Genomic DNA, 26,256 nt, shown 5'->3' with positions numbered 1-26,256 from the left:
AAATTTTTTGGATTCTGTAATACTTTTGTTTTTATTTGACAAACATTGTTCATTCAGGCTTAAAAGATTCATCTTGTAATTTACAGACAAACTGCGCAATTAGTTTTTGTTTTCATCTATATTTAATGCTCCATACATATGCCGCAAGATTCGATGTGATGATGAATCTTGAAAAGTTTTTGATTTTTGGGTGAACTAAACAAGGCCCAAGAATCAAACATGGCCCGGATGGAGGCGTTTATAAGTAGCCAAATTAAGCAATTGTCTCCATGTACCAAGCAAGGCGCAGAACTGTGCAGAGCGAGTCTTCATGGATATCCCAAAGGTCGACCTACGCGGTGTCGAGCCTGGGGTTCCCGGCCGTTGGGAGGAAGCCCGGGCCGCCGTGACGGCTTCCATGGTAGCCCACGGCTGCGTCGTTGTCGCGTGCGACGCACTAGAGCCGGCGCTCCGGGAGGTGATGTTCGGCCGTGCCTTGCCGGAGCTCTTTGAGCTTCCACCGGAGACCAAGCAGCGGAACGTGTCCGCCAGGTGGTTCAGAAGCTACATGGCAAGAGCAGAAACGGACTATGAGAGCGTCTGTGTCAATGAACCCACGGACAACGGCAACATCCACGAATTCACCAATTTGTTCTGGCCGCAGGGTAACCCGGAGTTCAGGTAATACACCTCCAATCAAGTCCTGGTCGTTTCTTAACACTACTGCATGCATTTTTACAAAAGTTTAATTTATTTGCTCCGGACTAAACCTGAACCTGTCGGTCGGTCCAGTGGCATAATGCTGCGATTTGCAAACAACTTGCTGCAACTGGACCAGACATTGCAGAGGATGACCCTGGAAGGCCTCGGCGTCCGGGAAGACACTATCCGCTCACACCTCCGCTCGCTTACCCACTCTCTCCGCGCGTCGCGTTTTGGCGTACAGCAAGACACAGGTAGCCGCCGACTGTCCATGGCGGTGCACCGCGACTTCAACATGAGCACCCTGGTCGTACAGCACGAAGTGGAAGGCCTCGAGGTTCTGGCAAAGGACGGGAGCTGGCTGCCCACTCGTGCCGAGCCGGATACGTTTACCTTCCAAGCTGGCGAGCTATTCACGGTACGGCTCACACTACTGCAGAAGCTTTTATCACTTCCCAAAACGAACAATAGTTTCGGCCCAATCATCGTTCAGGACAAAAATATCTTTAGTCCCTGTTTGTGAGACCAACCAGGACTAAAAATCCTCTACCCAACGGCTATGGTGTCAGAGTTCGGCAGAAGGGACCTTTAGTCCCGGTTGGTAACACCAACTGAGATTAAAAGGTGTTATCCCGCTCCGTTTCACTGGCCGAGACAAAATGTTGGACTTTAGTCCCGGTTGGTAATTGGAACCGGGATTAAATGTCCTTCCCCATATTTGAACTCTTCTTCTTCCTTTGGCCGAGCCTGATCTTCACTCTTTTGCTGTGTTCTTCATGTGTTCTTGCTTGTTCTCGCTCTCATCTCCGGCTATTGATTCATTTCATCATTTCTACGCCGTCATCGACTTGTTAAGAGGTCACTAGCTTCATCTTCTCAGGATTAGCAGCGGCATATGTCATTTCCTAGTGTTATATATGTTGTTTTTTATTTTATGAATTTTACGCTATTTTAAACTCCATTCACTTAATATTCGAAAGATAACAACTACAATTAGTTCCCTAAAAATTAACTTTGCATTACTATTATGTCTACCACATTTAATGGTTTAGTTAGAGAAATAGTGCTATTAGGGTTTTTATTTTAATTAGTTTAGAAAAAAGTTAAAAACTTATAATACTTTAATTTGCAATTTGTGACCGAGTTAATTAGTGAATTATAACTAGTATGCATACCACATTTCATAATTAGTTAGAAAAATAGAGAACTTTTGTGCTTTTTAAATTTTGCTTGTTTAGAAAAATTAGAAATAGAGAATTTTAGGTTATTTGTTACTTTAATTTTTGTATTATAATACTTTAATTTGCAATTTGTGAGAAGGTTAATTAGTTAATTATAACTAGTATACAAGCCACATTTCATGATTAGTTAGAAAAATAGAGAACTTTTATGTCTTTTTAATTTGGCTTGTTTAGAAAAATTAGAGATAGAGAATTTTAGGTTATTCGTTACTTTAATTTTTGTATAAAAAATTACAAACATAGTCCCTTTTAGTCCCGGTTGATGTTATCAACCGGAATTAAAGGTGGACCTTTAGTCCCAGTCCGTGGAACCGGAATTGGAACTATATATGTTTCAATTCAATGTGGGGTCATATTTGCATGCTTATTGCAGATCCTCACCAACGGGAGGGTGCCGGCGTCCGTTCACCGCGTTAGGACGCTGAGCAACCGCGAGCGCTTCTCTTTGGTTTTTGGCAGCTGGTCTGCGGACGGCGATGAGGTCAGCGCGATGGACGACCTCGTCGACGGAGAACACCCTCTGATGTATAATCCTTGTAGGCTCGATGAATACGTCGACTTCCTTTTCATCAAGGAAGGCCGCAAGCTGGTTCACCCACTCAAGGCTTTCTGCGGAGTCCACAAGGGTACATCCATGGAGTGATCACAAATCAAGCTTCAGATATACATCGACCGGACCTCAAGTTATGGTTGCTGTCATGCATGTAACTCAAATAACCGCCTTTGCCTTGTTTAGTCCCACATATGTAATTGTGTTGTTGTATACTGATGGCTATGCTCGCGTGTCGTGCTCATGACAATGCTTTGTTTAGATAAGGGATATATAAATATCCGATACACAGCCAATTATTACAACTATTGAAATAAAATAAAGAGAAAGAGCAAGCCAAGGTCTTAAACATTGACCAGTCAAACAGTAAATATGTTTCCATCCTTTATTAGAAATCTCTAAAGCAACTGTCTCTAATGTCTTGCTTATCGATGTGAGGATGTCCTTAGCTTGCTCATCACACTACAACGGGGCCAGAAAGCGGAGCCAATACGCTCCCCTGAAAATAACCTACATAATGGAGTTAGATTTGAGTTTGTTAAATATAACATCATTCCGGCATCGCCAGATGGCCCAGCACATGGCAGCCACCCCAACCCAGATCACACCTCTAAACCTCTTGCGCTGATTACGAAGCCAAGTGCCAAATATATGATTGATAGATCTTGGTTGAGTTAAATTTGTAGCAAAGAAAATAATTCTCCAAATCGTTTTGGTAAAGGGGCAGTCTATGAATGAATAAGTGTTGGATAGTCTCATTCATATATTACAACAGATATACTTCTGGCTTCCTTTCCAATTCTTCCCAGCGAGGTTGTCTTTGGTTAAGAAAATTCCCTTTTGTAGGAACCAAAGAAAGATTTTAATCTTGAGGGGAATTTTTATTTTCCAGAATGTCCTATGAAGAAAAGATGGTTGTGTATCAATGAGATAGAGATACAGCGAATGGACAGAAAATAATCCAGATTTAATTAATTTCCATCTAAAAAATCTGAATCACCCACCAATTGAACATTAGAAATCTGTGCTACTAATTTTAGCCAGTCTAAAAGTTTATTGTCCACTAGAGCCATACGAAAAGAGATGTTTAAGGGACTAGAAGCCAACACCTTCGATACAGTTTATTTTCCAGAATGCCCAATGAAGAAAAGATGATTGTGTATCAATGAGATGGAGATACAGCGAATGGACAGAAAATAACCCAGATTTGGTTAATTTCCATCTAAAAAATCTGAACCACCCACCAATTGAACATTAGAAATCTGTGCTACTAAATTTAGCCATTCTAAAAGTTTATTGTCCACTAGAGCCATACGAAAAGAGATGTTTAAGGGACTAGAAGCCAACACCTTCGATACAGTTGTGTGGCGATCACGCACTACATTATAAAGAGAAGGATATTTAACTTTTAGAGGCTTGTCTCCTACCCATGTATCATCCCAGAACTTCGTTTTGGTCACATCTTTAATTTCGAAAGAACCTTTAGACAAGACCTCATCTTTGATGCGCATGAGGCCTCTCCAAAAATGTGAATCATTGGGTTTAGCTATCACTTGGGTAAGGATTTTTGATGTTAGATATTTATTCGTTAGAAGGGACTGCCACATGCCCTCCGTGTTAAGTAGATTTAACAGCCACTTTGCTAGTAAGCATTTATTCTACGACTGTAAATCTAGGATTCCTAAACCCCTTGGTCCTTAGGACGACATAAGATGTCCCATCTGGCAAGTCTATATTTATGTTTGTCACTAGATCCTTGCCAAAAGAATTTTGATCGGACATGATCAAGGTTTTTGAGTACTCCCTTAGAAATCTTGAAGAAGTACATCATAAACATGGGTAGACTGCTTAAGACAGAGTCAAGCAGAACTAATCTTCCCCCATAAGACAAGTACTTTGCTTTCCAGCAAGAGAGTTTTTGTTGAAATCGTTCTTCAACCTTTCTCCATTTAGAATTTAGGAGCTGTCTATGGTGCATTGGGATTCTGACGGGATATTCCCTGCATTACATCCAAAGAGAGTAGTATAATAAGGTTCTATCTCTTTGGCTGTCCCATAGCAGAAAATTTCACTCTTGTGGAAATTGATGTTAAGCCCAAATAATTGTTCAAAGGCACGTAGCAAAAGTTTTAAATTCTTTGCTTATTCTGGATCGTGGTCTATAAAGATAATGGTGTCATCTGCATATTGTAGCATCGATAGATCATCATCAATAAGGTGGGGGTGACTCCTCTTATTTGACCATCGACTTTTGCTTTATTGATAAGAAGAGCCAGCATATTAGCGACGATGTTAAATAAGATTAGCGACATAGGATCTCCCTGCCTGAGTCCTCGTCTGGTTTGGAAGTAGGGGCCAATATTATCATTGACTTTAATCCCCACACTTCCCCTAGTGACCATACTCTCAACCCACCTACACCACTTTGGGGAGAAGCCTTTCATGCGTAAAGTCTGCTATAAGAAAGACCACTTCACTTTATCATATGCCTTTTCGAAGTCAATTTTGAAAATGACCCATCTCTTTTTTTGGTGTAGACAGTTTCGTGCAAAATAACTACTCCTTCCATGATATTTTTGCTAGGCATGAAAGCAGTCTGTGTTGGGCTCACCACTGTTTTTGCAACCATATTTAGTCTATTTGTGCCCACTTTAGTAAAGATTTTGAAGCTCACATTGAGGACACAAAATGGTCTATATTGCTGAATTTTTATAGCATTTTGAATTTTTGGAATTAAGGTACCGATTCCAAAATTTAGGCTGAAGAGATCAAGGGCCTCCCTATGGAGGTCTGCAAAGAGGCTTAGAAGATCCTTTTTAATAATTTCTCAAAACACCTGATAGAATTCCGTAGGAAATCCATCCGGTCCTAGAGCTTTATTATGCTCCATTTAGAAGATTGCATCCCTCACCTGAGATTTGGTGAACGGACTAATTAAGATATCATTTTGTTCCGATATACATCGATCGGACATCAAGTTATAGTTGTTGTCATGCATGTAACTCAAATAAACGGCTTTGCCTTGTTTAGTCCCACATATGTAATTGTTTGTTGTATACTAGTGGCGATGCACACACGTGTCGTGTTCATGACAATGCTTACGCACAAACACACCTCAAGGTCAACGATGGAAGGCGTTCCATATATAATTGTTCGTGTTGTAATAAAGAAATAAAAGTTCTAATATGGCATCTCAAGGTGAACGACGGAAGACATTCCTATGGCACCAACACCGTTTTTCAAGATGAAGTAGGGGTTTTATTAAGAGTTCATAATCATTACATCCAGTTGAATGAATAATCCGGCATCTGCATAAAAGCTTACAACCTAAAAAGAAAAAAAGCCTGCTACACTAATGACTACTCCCTCCGTCCCAGAAGAAGTGTCGTTGTAGGATTTGAATTTTGTCCCAAAAAAACTGTGGTCGAACGTCTTACACATAGGCACGGTACTAGCAGACAGTAGCTATCTGTATCCACTTTTGCTCAGGCAACGCCTCACCTTTATCCATTGGCTCCTGCCATCCAATAGAGCGCGGTCAGGAATTAAAAAATGCGTCACTCTTCTGCTGCTGCTTGTACTAGTACTCCCTCCGTCCACGAAAGAGCCAATTTCTAGAGTTGTTCTAAGTCAAACTTTTTAAACTTGGACTAAATTTCTAGAAAAAAATGCTAAGATTTATGGTATCAAATTAGTATCATTAGATTAATCATAGAATATATTTTCATATAATACGCATTTTATATTATATATGTTGTTATTCTTTTCTATAAAGTTAGTCAAACTTTAAAAAGTTTGACTGGCACGGATCCTAGCAATTTATTCTTTCGTGGACGGAGGGAGTACATCTTTACCTGATATAATTATGGGATGACAGGGGTATACAGGTCTATTACCATTCTCCTTGGTAACAACGTCTCTCTCTCTCAAACGACTGAAATTATGGGAGGGAGTATCAATGTTAAGACTAGATCGTCACCCAAATATTCTCGAAAGAAGATATCCCTAGCCACGTTCGCCACTAATGACTGTCAATGCTAAGACTATGATCATCACCCAATATGCTCAAAAAAATATATCCCTAGCCACGTTCACCAAACGTCATGAAGCCAACACAACCAAATTATTGTCCTGTTTCGTATGACTAATGATTTCCTTACTGCAGAGAAATAAAGTTTTTTAACAATATTCGTGATTGGCTAGCACAACCATCTCATACTACGGGAAAAAAAAGATTTTCAGAGAAAGGCCGCACGTTTAATATAGATAAGCACAAATGAGAGCCGCCTCTGTTAATGAAGGGGAGCATAGGAAAATGCTAGTCTCTATTAATCTTTAACAGAGACGAGCATCCTATGAAGCCCAACTCAGTTAATGTTGTGACAACAAATCGATTTTAGTCGCTCATCCGTCATACTCTGTGTTCGTCTGACATTGGCCGCAGATATTCGCTGGGTTTCGCAAAATAGTTTGTAGGTGCCAGGAACTAGACAGTCCTTCGACATGTAAAGGAAGTGTTGTTTAGTGGAGGTGGAGCGAACGACAGTGAAAAAATGCAGGTGAGAAGGCCGACCCCAGATTAAGGAGATTTGGCAGTGCTGTTGAAGCGAAGCGAAGCCTACTGGTCCGCACGTGTCAGGTGTATTTCAATGTCTCTTGGATTAATGTAACCATTTGACTAATTTGCCCTCACAACCAGATAATGTGCTTTGAATCTGCGATAGGCATGAGGGTACTTAGATCCTATGTAATGTACACGGATACTTATAAATAGTGCCCTCAGTGGACAATGTAAAGGATGATGGATAGTGATCCCGTTTACACCACAAGAGTTTTGCTATTCTCTTCATGAATCATTTCCTGCTATTGTTTTACACCTTTTGATTACTAGATTAGTTCAGCGCCCCCCAGAGTTTGAAGGCCACGGTCTAGAAGAACATTGGCGGCCACCCGTGGTTGATGCTCAAACTTTCCTATGACCCTAGAAAGAGCATGAAGATAGGAGCAAAAGCTCACTACTACAGAATGAGTCATTGGTCGATGTCTAAAATGGTCAAAAACCTCGGCCTTTTTGCGGCCTGACGTTAAAGGCCTCTTTAACACCGGTTCGTAACACGAACCGGTGCTAAAGGGTCCTGCCCAACGGCTACTGACAGGTGCTGTCGGTGCAGGGACCCTTTAGCCACGGACCGGTGCTAAAGGGTCCGCCCCTATATAAGCGCACAGACGCTCTAGATCCGACAGTTGCTTCGTCTTCGTCTTCGTCTCCAGCGCCGCCGCGTTCATCTTCGCCACCGTCGTCGTTTCGACTCCCTCGCCGCCGCGACCGTCTCCACCAACGCCGCCGCGGCCCTCCACCAACGCCGCCGCCGTGGCCATCCACCAGCGCCGGCGGAGCGGCCCACCAGCACGCGCCGGCCACATCTTCCACGTCGATCGAGAACTCCGGCCGTCTCCTCACTCCTATGTACTAGATTAATCGAACTCCGGCTAAATAATCTGCAAAATAAATAAATTGTTATGATATATATATATATATACATATATACAATTTGTTTATCATAAATATATATAATAAATGTATATATATGTGTATATATATAATAAATGTATATAATAAATATATATATTTATATATATTGTGTTTTGAATTGTTATGATATATATATATACATATATACAATTGTTTATCATAAATTTATTCTAGTAGTGTTTTGTATATATATTATTGTTTGTACTATTATTCTAGTATTATTTTTAGTATATTATTAATTCTAGTGTTTTGTATATATTATTGTTTGTACTATTATTCTAGTATTATTTTTTATATATTATTCTAGTATATTATTAATTCTAGTGTTTTGTATATATATTATTGTTTGTACTATTATTCTAGTATTATTTTTAGTATATTATTCTAGTATATTATTAATTCTAGTGTTTTGTATATATTATTGTTTATACTATTATTCTAGTATTATTTTTTATATATTATTCTAGTATATTATTAATTCTAGTATTTTGTATATATATTATTGTTTGTACTATTATTCTAGTATTATTTTTAGTATATTATTCTAGTATATTATTAATTCTAGTGTTTTGTATATATTATTGTTTGTACTATTATTCTAGTATTATTTTTTATATATTATTCTAGTATATTATTAATTCTAGTGTTATGTATATATATTATTGTTTGTACTATTATTCTAGTATTATTTTTAGTATATTATTCTAGTATATTATTAATTCTAGTATTATTGTTAGTATTATTTTTTTAGTATATTATTCTAGTGTATTTCTTATCTTATATAGAATATATATATGTATGGTTGCAGACATAGAAATGGCTGACTGTGCTTATGATGATCCTGATTATATGGAAGATGCCATTCGAAATATGATCGACGACGGTAGTCAGTACTTTATTGATTACAACGAGATCATGCAAGGCAATCCGACTGAACAACAAGAGAGCAATGCCCCTGAGCAACAAGAGGGCAATGCTCCTGAGCAACAACTTGTATTGCAACAAGAAGGAAATACTGGCGAGGTATGTAAATGTAAACATATATAATTAATGCATCTCTTACATTAGGTTTTAGACTTACTTGGTTATTAATTTAGTATTTTTGTTTCTATATCTACGTGTAGCCTTCTGGATCGACCTCTACGGGGAGAAGCGTACCTCCACGAGGGCCAAATAAGTCGTTGGAGGGCCGCTATGTAATCTCTGAGTTTGAGATAGCTACAGACAGACCACTTGGTGAACATGCAAATAAATATGTTAGTCACTGTGGATATCTTGTGAGAGATCAAATACCGATCAGTGCTCGTGAATGGAGAGATAAGCGAGGTGCTTCTGAGATCACTTTTGTCTCTGATCGTGACAAGGAGGTAGTTTGGAAAGCCGTCGCATATGTTTTCACCTTCGACACCAATGATGAAGAGTTGAAAGTGCGAATTTATGATTGGACTATGAAGAAGATGGCGTTACTGTTCCAGAATTGGAAGAAGACTTTGTACAATAAATTTGTAAGAAAAACGAGACTCCAAATTTCAACCTCAAGCAATACGTAAAGCTGAGGGCCTTCTGGGATGACTTCGTGCAGTACAAAACATCAGAAGAGGGCGAGGAACGAGCCATTAGAAACAAAGAGAATGCAAGTAAAAAGACATACGACCATCATATGGGATCAGGTGGTTATAAGAGTGATGTTCCCAAGTGGGACCGAATGGAACAGGAGATGCTTGCTAGGGGGGTCACACCTGAGACAATAGCAAAGAATTAGAGCGAGCGCTGCAAGCATTGGTTCTACGGTCATGGGGGAAGCGTGGACCCAGACACCGGGGCGCTAGTTTGGGGCCAAGAAATCTCTAGAGCAGCAGAGAGACTAGTCCGTGCACGAGAGGCGGTTCGGTCTGGTGAGTTTAGGCCTAACAGGGAGAAGGATGAACTCACCTATGCGCTTGAAAATCCTGAGCACGGTGGGCGTACGAGAGGCTATGGGGCAGTTCCGTGGCTGCAATCATTCCAAGCCGATCAAGATACCTACAGAAGCCGCCAGAGAAAGAAGGATGAGGAGGCAGAGCGGATCCGCCGCCTAGAAGGTTTTGTTCTACAGTCAGAACAGCGCGAGAAAGCTCGTGAAGAATGGATGTAGGCGGAGATTCAAAGCCAAGTGCAAGCAGCACTTAGTAAAATGATGAAAGGGCAAGGTACATCACAGCCTGAGGTCAACGTTAGCCCTCCAGGCCCGTTGAAAAGCAGCTGCGCATCCACGGAAGTACCAACCATTCAGGATGACACGAAGCTACACTTCCCCGTGGATGATGTCACAGAGGCTTTTACTACCTGTGAGCTGCATGTACCAGATGGGAATGCAACAAAAAAAGGTGGCTATCGTTGTTGTCAACCCTATCGACCGAACGAGAACTCCAAGAATCCATAATCGACCAGTACCTAGTGGATATGCTAGCGTCTCGGTTGATAGGGTTGAGAAAGGTTGTGGCAATGTGCCTCTAGACATAGAAGGGGGAGACGGAGAGAAGACCTTAGGTGAAGCTGAGAAGACATTTATTTGTTGGCGCAAGCGCTTCATAATTATTCCTCAACATAGGTTTGCGTGTGATTTTACTTCTTATATTATTTATTATGTATTGAAATTAAAAAAAAGTTTGCTCACAAAACTTGTAATTGTTTTCTTTGTAGGGACTCCTCCAACCTAAGTCCAGTTCTCTCCCCAGCGCATCATAGTGCTGCTGGCGGTGACAATGCTGGATCTCCTCCAACACCTGCGGCGGCCACACCGACCCCGCCACCGCCTCCACCACGGTCTCCACCTCCTCCACCGAGGTCTCCAACTCCTCCACCGCGTTCTCCAACACCGAAAAGATCGGCCCCACCACCTCCACCGTCTGCACCGCCCTCTCCAAAGAGTACACGGTCGGTCCTCTCGCCTCCAAAGCGAGGTAGTCAGAAGCGGTCCGCCCAAGAACGACCGAAGTCATCGGTTCCACCTCCAAAGAAAGCTGCCTCAGCAAAGAGAGCTAAGACACTAGAAAAATTATCTTATGAAAAGAGTGAAGAGGAGCTAATTGCTGCATCCAAAGCTGAGGTGAAACAATTTTTTGATAAATTGAAGGAGAATAGAAAAAAGTGGCTAAACCCAGAAAAGCCGTACTTTTATGTAAAGCCATCGGAACTGAGGCAGAAGGTGGCGGACCAGCAAAAGAAGCAACGCGAAGCTCAGAAAAAGCCAGCACTTTCAGACTATGAACGGTCTCTGGTCAAGTCTTCACAGCCTAGAAAGAGAGTAAGAAAGGGGGTCCCACAGCTCGGAGAAGTATCAAAACCGGTGCCCCCTTTGATTATGCCAAATCAATACGACTCAAATGAAGACTTGATGCCAAAGAAATCCTTAACGTTGTCTGAGCTAGACTCGCTTGAGCGTTACTTTGGACAGAGCGGTTTAAATATGGATGAAATGGCCACCATTATTGGATGCCAAACATTTGAAAAAGCTGAGATAGTTGATCAATGGAGGGCAAGATATGAACCGGGCAGGAGTCTATTTGACCCTCAGCGTTTACATGAGCTCGGCACACAAATGTTTGCAATAAACAAATGGTGCATTGAGGCGTCTAAAAGGGGAGAGAATTGGATTTCTGTTCGTATTAGACAACATCACTACTTCCGTGGAGATGACCTCATATACGTGCAGTTCGAAGAATTGCACCAATTATGTCACCTCGACGCTCTCGACAAATCTCTTGTCAGCTGCTTTTGTCTGTAAGTATTTTTTCTTTTTATTATACTTCTAACTTCTTTAATTACATGTATATAATCTTTACACACTTAAGATTTGTATGTATATATGCAGGCACCAAATGAGAGAGCTCAGAATCAGAAATGACAATAGTATTGGGTTCGTTGACCCTTATATTGTTTTCAAGGCTCCGCAGGCAGTGTGGACAGCAGCTCATGAGACAGAAGTCTGCACCATTCTTATGAGGTTCTTTGTGGACCAAAAAGAAAAACAAAAAATACTCTTCCCCTTCAACTTCGAGTGAGTTATATAGTTATTAAGTGCATGCATATTTTATTTTAATAATTATTACTCGAGACAAGTTTTATATAGTTATATATAGGCCTGACTATATATATGTGTAAACATCTTTCACTGGATACTCATGGTCATTGAAATTCCCAAGAACCGGTTGATAATCTTTGACTCAATGAGAAAACCACAAGAAAATTATCAACAAATGGTAAACATTATTCAAAGGTACGTAATGTCGATCTCAGCTAGAAGAATATCATAATATGACTCTGTAATTATTAGTTCACGATCCACAATGGCTGTGTGTAGGGTTTGGGAAAGATTCATTGACCGTGAACATCTCAGTGGATGTAAAGCGCCGCTTAACATAATACATCCACAAGTAAGTTCTACTAGCTAGCAAACTTTCGCTAAATTTTAGCCTTCTTATTGTCGTGGTCGTGAATACTTTTTTATATATATATCGTACAATGGTGTTTAAGACAAGAAGGGGGGAACAATCTATGTGCATATTACGTGTGCAAATTCATGATGGCACAAGTCAATCAAACACCCATAGAGACGCTCAGAGTACGTTTCATGTCTCTTTTCATTATCTCCTGAATTATATTGAATAACTTAGATAACTAATACCTTTTTATTTATTTCAAATTAAAGACGGAATGGTTGAGGGAAAAGGTCATACAAAAAGACCGAATCAAAGCTATCCAAGAGACGATTTCTCCGCGGGCAAGTGATCAATCCAAACGGCGAGTTTCACTTCAACGACAACGAAACTCTTATTTCAAACAACGATGATCATTTGTATCGTTTGTAGACATTGGGAGAAAAAACTCTATGTATATATGTGTCACGAATTTTGTACATATAAAACTATATATATATAAAGCTTTTTACATATCTATTTAATTTTTGATGTGGCCTATTCATTTTATTATAGGCAAAGCTTAATTATAAAGCTAAGCCTATAATTTTCATTTATATATGCTTAATATGTGTGTAATATAAATATACTATTGTATCAGCAAAAACATGTATTGAAAAATCTATTATTATTAAATAAAAATAATAAACAGAACCGAAGAACTGAACGAAAAAAAAGAAACCATTTAACACCTGTTGGTAATACCAACCGGTGTTAAAGGGTCCTGCAACGTGGAAGCCCTGGCAGGATCCTTTAACACCGGTAGGGGGTGGCTTTAGCCTCGGTTCCCCGAACCGGCACTAAAGGGTGGGCCTTTAGTCCCTGAAGGACAACACTGGCTCAGGAACCGGGGCAACAGGCCCTTCCCGACCGGTGCTAATGCCCCGTCCTGCACCAGTGGCTATAGAATCATCAAAGGTGGCTAGGGCCATGAAGGAAGCCACTGCCGCAGCAGATTCCCTACCTAGCAGAGCAGAGATAGGTGAGCCATTACCCCTAAACACCCAAAGGTGGATTAGAGGATGGCCCACACAGCAAAGACCAAGGTGAAGACACGAAAATCCACGTGCAGGACAATGCCCTTGGAAAACTCGAAGGCAACCAAGAAATTGAGAGAAAGACTGCATAATTCTTTAGAGAGTCCTAAAACACAAGAAATAGACTCAATACGGAGACCAAACAGCTCTAGCGAGCGATACAACCTCACAGATCCAGAGGACTATGAAGGTTTCTTCCTAATGCACCCTTGAAAGGTCCTTGTTTGGTTTTGGTAATTGAGTGACAACTTAGGTGGACTAATAGTGTTTATGTGAGATACACAGGAGATTAGTCCACAGGTGATTATGTGATGATGGATGAGCTCATTGCATATGAGACATGACATGGAGTCATGTGACCAAGGTGGATAAGATCAAGATGAGGCTTGATTCGAGGGACCACGTGTGACGGTGAATCTTCAGCAAGTGAGGTCAAGATCGATGAACCAATACGGTCATGTGATGATATGAAGTGGATCATATCATTTGGTGATTGGTTGGTGCATGTGTTGCATCAACATTGGAGGAGATGGAATGGAAAGCGCAAGACAAAGGTATAACCTAGGGCTTTTCCATTTCACCGGTCATAGGTGTGTAGAGAAGTTGATGACCGGATTTAGGATAGATGGCCGTACTATCAAGAGGGCAAACTTGTTTGCATATCGGTCATCTAGTGCCGCTTGAGCGATCTAACTTTGCATACGTGATAGGATCGAGTGGCGTGGCAAGTTTGAGAGGCTAACTCCTTTGGGAAAATGTTTGTGAAATGCTTACACACATGCACATGGTGATGTACACTTGGTGGTGTTAGCACATTTGCAAAGGAGAAGTTGTTGGAGTTGATTTTGATCAACTTGTGAAGAGAGAGAAGTCTTTTGGTGTTCTCCGGACATTAGGACGGCTTTTAGATTGAAATACTACTTTGATCCATTTTGATTTGGATTGAGTATTCATATGGATTGGATAGCACTTTGAGTAAGCTTTCCAAAATGTCCAAGATCATCAAATTCGGAGTTCGGAGCTAGAAGTTAGCAACCTAACAAGTTAAACTGCACACAGGACGAGTCCGGTGTGCACAAGACGTGTTCGGTGGTGTGAGTCCGGTGCCCCTGCAAGTTTACGTTGCTCTCTACGTACGGGTCCGGTGTGCATAGGACGAGTCCGAGTGCATAGGACGCGTCCGGTGGTGTGAGTCTGGTGCCCCTGCGAGATTGCGTTGCTCTCTATGTACGCGTCCGGTGCGCACAGGACGCGTCCGGTGTGAAGCAGCAGAGCGTCCAGTGCTATTGTTCTAGGTGCACGTGTGTGATAGCCATTGGCGGAAATGGTCGAGTTCAAACAGCTAGTGACACGTGGCTGTTTTTGGAGCACCGGACGCACTGTTCCAACGTCCGGTGGCTCCCTGCGGGGGGTCCGGTGCTCACGACTTTTGCTTAGTGAAGGGGCAACGGCTAGTTTAGCCCTTGGGGCTACAAATAGAGAAGTGGTGGCTGGCCTTGGCTGGTGCTGAGCACCTTAGTGTCTATGTTTGTGGAGTGCTAATGAAGCCTCTAACTCACATATGCTTGATAGTGATCATTCGATTGTGTGAGTGAGCGATTCTAGTGTCTTGCATTGAGAGATTGCATCGAGTGGCACTAGGTGTTCATGTTGCAAGCTAGTTGTGCTTGTTACTCTTGGAGGTTGCCACCTCCTAGATGGCTTAGTGGATTGTGACTCCATCAAAGCACGCAAGGAGATTGTGTGGTGCTCCGGAGAAGAGATTGTGAGGGGTACGGTGCTCAACCTACGGGGATCGCGAAGAGCAACTCTAGTGGATTGCTTGTGGCTTGGAGGATCCCCATCTTGAGAGTGGATGTGCGGCACCCGCTGACGGTTTGGCTTTGAAATGCCAATTAGCTCGTGATCCATCAAGTGGGTGTATCGCCACAACGAGGACGTAGCTTGGTGGCAACCAAGTGAACCTCGATAAAAATCACCGTGTCAACATTGTCTACTCTTCTCGGTGGTTTGCATTTGCCTTACACAAGCTTTTATTTACATTCAATATACTTGTTTTTGTGTAGTTGCTCTTGTAATTAATCTAACTTGTGTAGCTTGCTAGTTACCTTCTTGCTTGTGTAGCTAGAAGTAGTTCCCTTGCGTGGCTAATTAGGTTTGTGTAACCTTGTTAGTCACATTGCTTAGTTTGTGTAGCTAAGTAGGTAGCGCTCTCTAATTTGGCATTAGTTGCCTTGTTATTGAGTTTGCTAGTGAGCTTAGGCTTGGCGCACTTTGCCTCATTAGTTTGTGTCGGAGCTCCCTCGGTTTGCAAAGTACTAGTTGCATAGGTTTGTGTGACATTGCTCCTAGAATTGGTTAGGTGAGCTCTAGCTAAAGTAGCACCTTGTTAGCTCACTTAGGATCTTTTACACGGTGCTAGAGATCTTATATAGAGGGGTGTAGTCTTGGTTAGACCGATAGTTTTAATTCCACATTTGTTTCGGTTAGCCGGCGCGATAAGTTTTAGAAAGGACTATTCACCCCTCTAGTCCGCCATCTCGACCCTTCAACCCTTGATGGTTGGTTCAAAACATCGACCTCCCAATGTATGACCAAACTTCTCTACTCTAAAGGCAACTAATGAGCCCATGGCTTCTCAAGATATTTGCAAAGTCATGTCTAGTATTGTATCAAATATGATAACAGTCGACGAAAGCTAGTCGGCAGTCTACCTTGGGATATACCCACGGTAGTAGTTTATCGGTAGACGGTGCGCAAGCTACGAACTTGATGGTGACGCAAGACACGGACAAGGTTTTTATCCAGGTTCGGCCGCCGTGTGGGCGTAATACCTACGTCCTGCGTCTGATTGTATTGTTGTGGTTTGTGTCGAGTTGAGATGAGTTGTCCTAGAGGGGTCCCTTGCCACTCCTTATATAGTGTGGAGGGCAGGGTTACAAATCTGGAAACTAATCCTAGTCAGTTACAATTGCCATAGATAGTAAGATATCGATTCCTATTCTAATCGACTAGAATCCTCCTTGATCTCCACGTCTTGTTTCCTTGTGCGAAACTCCGAGTAGTTGGATCAAGCCTCAAACTGTCTTCGTGATGGGCCAAACCTCCTGGCCCAAGTCTAGCCGTAAGGGTATATGGGTTTATACCCCCACAGCTAGTCCCCGAGCTCCATGTATTATGATGTAACATGCCATCTTGAGCTTCTTCGACCAGCATGAAAGTCGCCCGAACAGTTGCAATGGTATTTTGAACAACTCAAAAGATAGTTGATCAACCTCGATATCGTCGAAAAAGCAGGCTGTTCGAAGAATGCATGGTGCTCTTAATCAAAAAAGATTTTCTTCCTAATGAAGTGTGCCCACTTTACTTTTCTAGAAAGTATAGGCTTTCAAAAAGCAAGCAAATTCACCGCAAGGTGAAGTGTGCCCACTTAGTCCCCGAGCCTGGTAGTAGGTGACGTAGGCACGTAGTGCCAGGGTCCAAAAAGAAAAATCCACGTAGAAATTTTGATACTGAAATGCATTGCCAAATGCATCGTATCGATGTAGTCCCCGAGCTTGCTGGAAGGCGAAGTATGAGTCTTGTAGCAAGGTCTAAAAAAATTAAAATTATCCGATCAGCCGTTATGCAATTAGACTTTTCAATGCCAAGAGCGTGTTGCACTTTCTTGTATCTGAGAGAACCGATTAACCAATCCCTGAGTGCGTCATGCTTGAGGTTGGGCACGGTCCCCAGGCTTTCAAAAAGATGAGACTAACCTGCCAGTCCCCGAGTATGGCGTGCTCGGTGATCGGTGCAATCAACAGGTTATCAAATGAGCAGACTGGTCGACCAGTCCCCGAGTATAACATGCTCGGTGGTTGGTACAGTCCCCAAGATGTCAAATGAGCAGACTGGTTGACCAGTCCCTGAGTATAACATGCTCAGTGGTCGGTATAGTCCCCAAGATGTCAAATGAGCAGACTGGTCGACCAGTCCCCGAGTATAACATGCTCGGTGGTCGGTACAGTCTCCAAGATGTCGAATGGGCAGACTAGTCGACCAGTCCCCGAGTATAACATGCTCGGTGGTCGGTACAGTCCCCAGGTATATCATGTCTATCTGACCAAAGATCCTGCTTTTCTTTTTTTAAAAATTATATCGTCGTATTAATGTGCAACATGATAGGGCGTCCTGCTGTATTGTCAGGTTGTTGCATAAAAAGGTGCTCGTGGTAACTGTGCAGCCGCTCTTTGCGCGGTCCAAGAAAAGGAAACCATCACTTACGCAGAAAAAACCACCAAATTATGTGCGTTAATCATTGAAAAACGAAACATCACAGCCACCGCAAGATCCGCTCACTCCCCCAAAAAATGGGAAGTGGGAAAGGTGGGTTTGTTGTTATAAAAAGCTCGATGTGGCATCCATACCCTTTACCCAGCATTTGCTTACAAACCTCCTGCCCTTGCCACTGCTGCCTCCTACCATTGCCATCTTCAACACCCAGTTCAAAGTTCTCCCTAAGGCATCAATGGTGAAGAGCGACTCGAAGAAGAGGGCAGAGATGATGGCCAAGGAGTGGAAAAATCCTGGAGCAGCACGAGATCCCTCAACGACCTCATTGGAATGGGGCTGCTGCACAATCAGGAGCTCGGCGGCTGGAGAGCAACGGAAGGGGAAAGCTACCCCGACCCTCGTGCGGGTGAGATCGTAGTTTTTGAAGATTTTTTCAAGAGGGGGTTTGGGATTCCGGTTCACCCTTTCCTTCAAGGCCTTCTTCTTTACTATGAGATCGGGATTTGCAATCTGCACCCGAACTCCATTCTCCTTGTCTCTACCTTCATTCACTTGTGCGAGGCCTATGTTGGGATAGAGCCGCACTTCGATCTCTTCCGCTATCTATTCTGTTGAAGGAAGAAGGGAGCAGTTGGAGGCTCCAAGATTGTAGGTGGAGTATACCTAAATCTTCGCGACGGGATGAAGAACCGCTTCCTCAGCTGCCCATGGAACACCTCCCTCACTGAGTGGTACAAGAGGTGGTTCTACATCAGGGAAGAGCCGGGCAGCACCACGTTCTGTGATGTCGGCTACATCCCCGAGAAAAGGGTTAGCTGGACAGATCGTACAGAGTTTAGTGGTCAAGTATCAGAGCTGATGAGCCTGATCGACTGGTCCCGCCTGGATGGTCCTGGAGTGGTCGGGAACTTCCTCATCCGACAAGTGATGCCCTGTCAGAGGAGGGTGCATTCAGCGTATGAGTATGCAGGAAGCCAAGACCCAACTAGGATGCACCCAGATGGTTTGGAGAAGTCAGAGGTCCAGCGGTGGATGAACGAGCTGTTCAACCTGACTGACGACAACTTCATTAGAAGTAATGACCGGATGCATGCCTATAAGCTAGGACGTCCAGCTCCTAAGGTAAATGACTACATTTTTTTGATTATATTGCTATGTCAATACTGTAGCCTTTTGACTGATGACTTGTCGCTGTTGTATTGCAAATAGGAGATCTTGAACGGTGCTCGGTGTATGTATCGTTGGCACCCGGTATGGACCATCCCGTTGGGGTGGACCCGCCGGCAAGCAATGCTGCTTGATGCCTCCAATACACCAGCAGTGACGAAGAACAGCGCCGACCAGCACCGACCATCGAAGACAGAGTGGCAGGAAAGAGGCCACTACCTGTAGAGCCATCCCCCACGGAGGCAATGCCGGCGGAGACCAGCCAGGCCCCGAAGCGTCGCCGGCTCATGAGGATCGCCGACGACGAGGAGGAAGAGGAGTTGGCTGCGCCATCTTTGGTCCGAAGACCACGCATCCATCCTGACGTCGCGTCGATCGACACTGGTCGAGTAACCAGTGATCCGCCTGCCGCACACGTCGAGCCGAGGCGCCTAGGAGGAGCTGAAACGGCGGTGGCGGCTGGGAGGACCAGGAGGAGGTTCTTCACGGTGACGCACCGGAGCTCTGATCTGTAAGTTCAAGATTGCTTCTTCTGTGCTATATTTGCATCTTATGCAGAGTTTGATATTGGCATCATCTTGTCTTTGTTAGTGCGGCCTCGGATGTTGATCCGGGCAATGTCGCCGGCTTGGGGATAGCCGAGCCGGTAGTTGCCGATAAGGATGCCGCCGACCAGACCGACCACGAGCAACCCATGGAACAGCCAACGGTTGTGTCCGTGGCGGAAACCTCCCAAGAGGACCCGGCTCAAGACAGAGCCGTGGCGAGGACCCCGACAAGGGGTGATGAGACGGAGAGGACGCCTCCCCCGAGCAGCGTTGCAGAGGTGGGAGACAAGGTCCCAACCCCTCCTCCTGCTGAAGAAGAGAGGGCCCCGACTCCGGTCCCGACCGAAGCTTCCACACCAGAGGGCTGGGGGTAACGGGGAGGCTGTCGAGGCCCAAGCGGCCTCTGATGATGAAGTGGAGGAGATCCAGGGGCGTCCCCGCGATGGTCGCCAACACGTTTACGTGTGGCGCCAACATGGGGACCACTTTATCGGTCACGAGGAGCTCGCCGAGACCGAGGTGGCGGCAAGGGTAGAGCGCGTTGCCAAGCGGCTCATTGATGAAGTCAAGGTAAGTGGTCTTGTATTCTGCCAGAATGTGCATATATTGTTGTTTGTTCACTGTGCAATATGTATAATTCTTGCAGGGCGTGATGAAAATTGCGAAGTACCGAAAAAGGTGCTTCGACCAAATTGAGGGCATAGTCGCCGAGAATAAAGCCCTGACCACGGAGGTGGACCGCCTTCGGTTAGAGGCCAATGAGGGAACAGCCGAGAAGGTAGCGCAGGAGGAGCGCCTGCTGGATCTGAATCGGCAACTAGCCGACAAGGATCGTTAGAAGAAAGGTAAGTCAAATGTTCCGAGCAGTTGCAGTTAACTGCATGTTCGGTTTTGATGACAAGCAATTATTTCTTCAGGTCTGGAGGAGGAGATTGAACGCCTCCGACAAGAGATGGATCGGCTCGACCAGGAGCGTGCCGGTGCACTGGAGACTGGGTGCAAGGCTGGCGAGGAGTTGAAGAACAAGAGTCGGGAGTTGGCTGGTAAGAGCCGTGCCACCCTTTTCGGCCACGCAATTTTCTTTTCCTTTTGTTTATTCTGATTGTTTGCTTGGTTTTCTTGAAAACTCTATCATAGTGCTTAAAGTCAACACGAAGAAGCACCTCGACGAGCTAGTCAAGGAAAGGGACTCCTGGAAGACCAACTGCTTCAAGATATGGAAAGGAGTAGCCCCGTTACTTGACCTGATCAGTCCCGACCTCCCCGAGGACCAGCCCCGCGCGCCGAAGCTAACCCCGGTCGAAAAGGCACACCAAGCGTGGGGCTGGCTTCAGCAGTTTTTCAAGGACGCCAGGGAGTTTGCCGGAGCGCACATCCTCAGCATGGTACGTGCTCACTACCCCCTGGTCGACTTGTCTCTGCTAGAGAGGGGATATCCCAAGGAGGTTGGTCCGAAGCAGGCAGTGACCTTCGTGTCGGCCTGCTCGACCTATCGTCGATGGTGATCGGTGATATAAAACTCTGCGGGACGTCAACTCCCCCCAACCAACCCGGATCAGACAGGTTAGCAAGGGAGTTTTCGGGGGCGTCAATTGTAGGAGATGGGCGGTCGACGCCTATGGTCTGGACCAGCTAGGCGCTGGTGGCCCCGACCCCTTCGGCGGGATAGGAGCCGTGCGGGTGATCAGCCCGAGGAGTAGGTCTATAGAGTAGCCTGTAGGAGTAGACTAGAAGCCACCCAGAGTGGTGTTTATTGTAAACTTTGTATATAAAGTTTGTAATAAAGTTGGATTTTTGTGAACCATGGTTTTGAGTGCTATAAATTTGTTTGATTGATGTATCACTGAGTCATGTTGAGTGCCCTTGAGGAGCTTGTCTTGGAAAGTAATTGTGGCACTTGTCGAGTATTCTGCGTATGTAAAAGTATATAGCAAAAAAGGTAAATTTTATTATTATCCATCAAAAAAGATTTACAAGTAAAATGTATTGAAACTTAGGGATAGAAGCGTCGTAGTCTGTCTATGTGCCAGGAGTTGGGTAGGCGTGTTCCATCTGGGTACGCCAATCTATAAGATGTAGGGCGTGTAACTTCAACGACCACGAAAGGTCCCTCCCATGGTGTGGATAGCTTGTGCATTCCCTCCTGGCTTGTTTTCCATTTGAGCACCAGATCACCGACCACGAAGGAGTGATCTTTGATGTTCCTGTTGTGGTATCGTCTAATGGTCTCGAGATATTTTGCTGTTCGAAGGCAGGAAGTCAGGCGTCTGTCTTCTGTGGAATTGATCTCTAGTTCTCTGGCAAAATCTGCTGAAGACTGGTCAAAATTTTCAACTCTGGGAGATCCGAAGGCTACATCCAATGGGAGAACTGCCTCGGCCCCATAAACCATAAAATAGGGGGATACGCCCGTGTTCCGACTAGTCTGCGTTCGGAGACCCCAGACCACTTCCGGTAACTCTTTCATCCAGCGTTCTGGTGCCCTGTCATTTTCTCTGTATAATCTTTTCTTTAGGGTGTCAATGATCATTCCATTTGCTCGCTCGACTTGACCGTTGGCTCACGGATGAGCTACCGACACATACTTTATGACTATGCCTCTATCATCACAGAAGTCCTAGAATGTAGTGACAGTTGGGTGCCCAGATCAGTGATGATGCTATTGGGAACCCCGAATCTATGTATGATTTGATTGAGGAATTCCACGGCCTTCTCGGAAGTCGCTTTGACCAATGGCATGTACTCGATCCACTTTGAGAACTTGTCGATTAGTACGAACACGAATTTGAAGTTACCGGGAGCCGGCTTGAATGGTCCAATCATGTCAAGGCCCCAACAGGCGAACGGCCAGGACGACGGAATCATCTGGATCTCATGAGTAGGTACGTGGGTCCACTTGGCGAAGAACTGGCATCCTTCACAATGTCGGACCAGTTTCTCGGCATCGGTGACTGCGGTTGGCCAATAAAAACCTACTCGGAAGGCCTTCCTGACTAGTGTTTTGGAGGCGGCGTGGTTGCCGCAGGACCCAGCATGTATGTCATCTAGGAGCTTGATGCCATCATCTTGGGATATGCATTTCAGCAAGACTTCTGAACTTGCGTTCTTACGCATAAGTTTGCCATCGACCAGTATGTAATTTTTAGATCGCTGGATAAGGCGCTCGTTCTCCATTTTATCTTGAAATCCTGAACCGTCCGAGAGATACTTGATGAACGGAGTGCGCCAGTCGTGGCTGCTGGTTGTCAGAGTGGTATCGTCTATGAGCATTGCTTCGTTGGGTGGCTTGTCGACCAGATCCGTGCCGACACTTGGCGTGTGAATGTCCAGGACGAAAATGACTTGCAGAATCTGGTCCCAGGATGATCCTATCTTTGACAATGCATCTGCTACTTGATTCCTGTCCCAGACCACATGGATGTACTCTATGCCGTAAAAATTTGATTCCCACTTCCGGATTTCTTTGCAGTAGAGGTTCGTCTTCTCGTGAGTTGTGTCCCACTCCTTATTTAGCTGGTTGATGACTAGGGCAGAATCACCATGGACGTAAAGGTGTTTGACTCCCAGTTCGACAGCCAATCGGATGCCATGCAAGCATGCTTCGTATTCGGCGACGTTGTTGGATGCCGGAAAGAGGATCCTAAGGACGTAGCGGAGTTTGTCCTTGTTTGTCGAAACGAAAAGTATTCTGGCACTGGCTCCATTGATGTTCAAGGATCCGTTGAAGAACATTGACCAGTGGTTGGAGGCATCTGGAGGGGGGGCTCATTGAGATCCGTCTATTCCGCGATGAAGTCGACCAGGGCCTGGGACTTGACGGTAGTGCGACTCTAGAAATCCAGAGAGAATGGGCATAATTCCATCGCCCACTTTACAATTCTTCCGTTGGCGTCCTTGTTACGCAAAATGTCCCCCAAGGGGAAGCTGGTAGTAACTAAAACTCGATGGCCGTCAAAGTAGTGCTTCAGCTTCCTTGAGGTGATTAAGATGGTGTGGATTAGCTTTTGTATCTGAGGGTACCTAGTCTTGGATTCGTTTAGGACTTCGCTTATGAAGTAAACAGGCCTCTGCACTTTGTAGACGTGGCCTGGTTCGTCCCGTTCAACCACCATCACCGTGGAGACAAACCGATCGGTTACTGCTATGTAAAGGAGTAGGTCCTCGTTAGGCTGAGGTGCAGTGAGGACGGGTGGTGAGGTGAGGAAAGTTTTGACCTGGGTGAACGCGGCGTTAGCTTCCTCTGTCCAGGAGAATTTTTCTGATGCTTTTAGAAGTTTAAAAAAGGGGAGGCCTTTTTCCCCAGCCTAGAAATGAACCGACTGAGAGCGGCCATGCATCCGGTGGGCTTTTGAATGTCTTTGATGTTCTTGGGTGGTCGCATATCGAGCACTGCCTTAACTTTTGAAGGGTTCGGCTGTATGCTGTTGCGGCTGACGACGTTGCCGAGCAGTAGACCAGAGGGGAACCCAAAGCTACACTTTTTGGGATTGAGTTTCCACTTGTATTTATTTAGCACCTTAAAAGTGCGGTCCAAGTTGTCGATCAGGGTGCTCGCGTCCCTGGTTTTGATGACGACGTCGTCAACGTAAGCCTCGACGAGGTCGTCACGTATCTCGTCGTGGAGGCATTGCTGAATAGCGCGTTGATAGGTGGCCCCAGCGTTTTTCAGTCCAAAGGACATGGTGGTATAACAATATGCGCCAAAAGGAGTAATGAAGGAAGTTTTGATCTGGTCGTCTTCCTTTAGCGAGATCTAGTGATAACCAGAGTAACAGTCGAGAAAAGAAAGGAGTTCGCATCCGGCCGTTGAGTCGACCACCTCGTCGATACGAGGGAGACCGTAAGGATCTTTAGGACAGTGTTTATTGAGATCAGTGTAATCAACGCACATTCTCCATTCATTATTCTTTTTTCTTACAAGAACTTGATTGGCAAGCCAATCGGGATGATAAACTTCTTTAATAAACCTGGCTGCTAAAAGCCGTGTGATTTCTGTCCTAATAGCCTACTTTTTGTCACGAGCGAACCGTCGTAGCTTCTGCTTGATGGGTCTTGCGGTCTTCGAGACTTTTAAGGAGTGCTCGATCAGGTTTCGTGGGACACTGGGCATGTCTGCGGGTTTCCATGCGAAAACGCTTACGTTGTCCCTTAGAAACCTCATGAGCGCATCTTCCTATTTGGCGTGCAAGTTGGCCCCGATGAGAGCCGTCTTCTCGGGGCTACCGTCGACCAGCTGTACTTCCTTGTGCTCTTTGGACTTTGAGCTTTTCCTTGGAGTCTCCTGTTCGGGTAGTTGGAGCTGGTCGGGTGGAGCTTGCGTGGCTTGTGCTACGGTTTCTGCCATGCGAATCGAGAGATAAATTGCCTCAGTGATCTTGAAGCTTTCTTCTTCGCAGGTGTATGCGGTGTAGACGTTGCCTTTGACAGTTAAGATGCCCTTCTCAGTTGGCATCTTGAGGACCAGGTATGAGTTGTGCGGTACCGCCATGAATTTGGTTAGCGAGGGGCGGCCTAGGATTGCGTGGTAAGTCCCGTCGAAATCGGCGACCACAAAGTTCACGAACTCTGTGCGGAAGTGGTCTGGTGTTCCGAACTGGACGGGCAGCGTTATCTGCCCAAGGGGTACTGAACTTTGACCCGGCAAGACACCGCAGAACTGGGCGTCATATGGCTTCAACTGCGCCAGAGTTAGCTTGAGAGTAGGCAAGCTGTTGCGGAAAAGGATATCAATAGAGCTACCCCCGTCGACGAGCACGCGCTCGAACCTAACGCTGTTGATGCATGGATCCAGGATCAGAGGAAAACGACCTGGTTCTGGGATGGTGGCCCACTAGTCCTGTCTGTTGAAGGAGATCTCTCTGTGCGACCATGGGGGAAATTTTGGATCGGCAATCAGGCCATCGGGGCTATCCACATTAAGGCAGGCTCTCTTCAGGAGCTTTCTTTCTCGCTTGGACTCGATGGAAACTTTGCCACCAAAGATGGAGTGCACCACATTAGTGGGACTGACATATCGGTGTCGTGGGTCCCTATCCTGGTCGTCGTCGTCTTCTTGACCGTGTCTATCCTGTTTCCCATTTTTCTTGATGGGGTCCCCCTGAGCAGCCCGCTGTGTGTAGATGCTTTTGAGGAAACGGCATTCTTCCATCGTGTGGTTAGACTTGGGATGGAGTTGGCACGGTCCTTTCAGCATCTTGTTATAGTCTTCCTGGTAATCTCGCCGTCCATTGGGGCGCTTGACTGTGTTCACCTAGTGATCGTTGTCACGAGGTTGCTTGCCTCTGAAATCGTCGTGGTTGTCGCGACGCCTGTCCCAGTCACCGCGGCGAGTGTTCCGGTTGTCGAAGCGTCCACGACTGTCGTCTCGTCGGGGAGGCTGGTTGGCGCCTCTCACATCTTCTTGGATGAGCTTTTCTGCGTCATCGGCATCGGTGTAGTTTTTGGCCGTGGCGAGGAGCTCGGCGACCGTGGTCGGCCTTTTGCGTAGTAGCTTGCTTCTTAATGCTTCATGGAAGCATAGGCCCTTGATGAAGGCCGATATAGCCTCATCGTGAGAAATCTTCGGAATCTTGAGGCGCATATCCGAGAAGCGTCGGATGTAATCAGGCAAGGGCTCATTCTTCCTGTCCCTTATCCTCTCGAGATTGTATTTGTTTCCAGGCTGCTCGCAGGTAGCAATGAAATTGTCAATAAACGCCTAGCGCAGTTCCTCCCAAGAATTGAAAGAGTCCTCGGGTATGCCGAGGAGCCATTGATGGCCAGCTTGG

General features: G+C 45.0%; 1 protein-coding gene across 2 annotated transcripts; it reads left to right on the top strand.

The window, feature by feature from the left end:
* LOC8075324 (2-oxoglutarate-dependent dioxygenase AOP2) lies at positions 276 to 2,722 on the top strand. Of its 2 annotated transcripts, XM_021457520.1 has the most exons (4): positions 290 to 660; positions 772 to 1,099; positions 2,296 to 2,403; positions 2,463 to 2,722. In XM_021457520.1, the coding sequence occupies exons 1-4, from the start codon at positions 311 to 313 to the stop codon at positions 2,469 to 2,471; spliced, it is 795 nt and encodes a 264-aa protein (XP_021313195.1). In that variant the 5' UTR covers positions 290 to 310; the 3' UTR covers positions 2,472 to 2,722. The 2 variants fall into 2 exon arrangements, with proteins under 2 accessions (XP_002457795.1, XP_021313195.1); XM_002457750.2 differs by having other exon boundaries at positions 276 to 660; positions 2,296 to 2,722.

This window comes from Sorghum bicolor, chromosome 3 (genome assembly GCF_000003195.3).
Source record: "Sorghum bicolor cultivar BTx623 chromosome 3, Sorghum_bicolor_NCBIv3, whole genome shotgun sequence".
Lineage (NCBI taxonomy): Eukaryota > Viridiplantae > Streptophyta > Magnoliopsida > Poales > Poaceae > Sorghum > Sorghum bicolor.
The sequence above is the reverse complement of the archived record's forward strand: the minus strand, read 5'-3'. Positions and strand labels throughout refer to the sequence as shown.

Bases quoted from the DNA above. Each gene is read 5' to 3' on its own strand.
- LOC8075324 (XM_002457750.2), top strand. From the start codon at position 311: ATGGATATCCCAAAGGTCGACCTACGCGGTGTCGAGCCTGGGGTTCCC. The intron at 661-771 runs GTAATACACCTC...CGGTCGGTCCAG, and splicing joins CAGGGTAACCCGGAGTTCAG to TGGCATAATGCTGCGATTTG. The intron at 1,100-2,295 runs GTACGGCTCACA...TGCTTATTGCAG, and splicing joins AAGCTGGCGAGCTATTCACG to ATCCTCACCAACGGGAGGGT.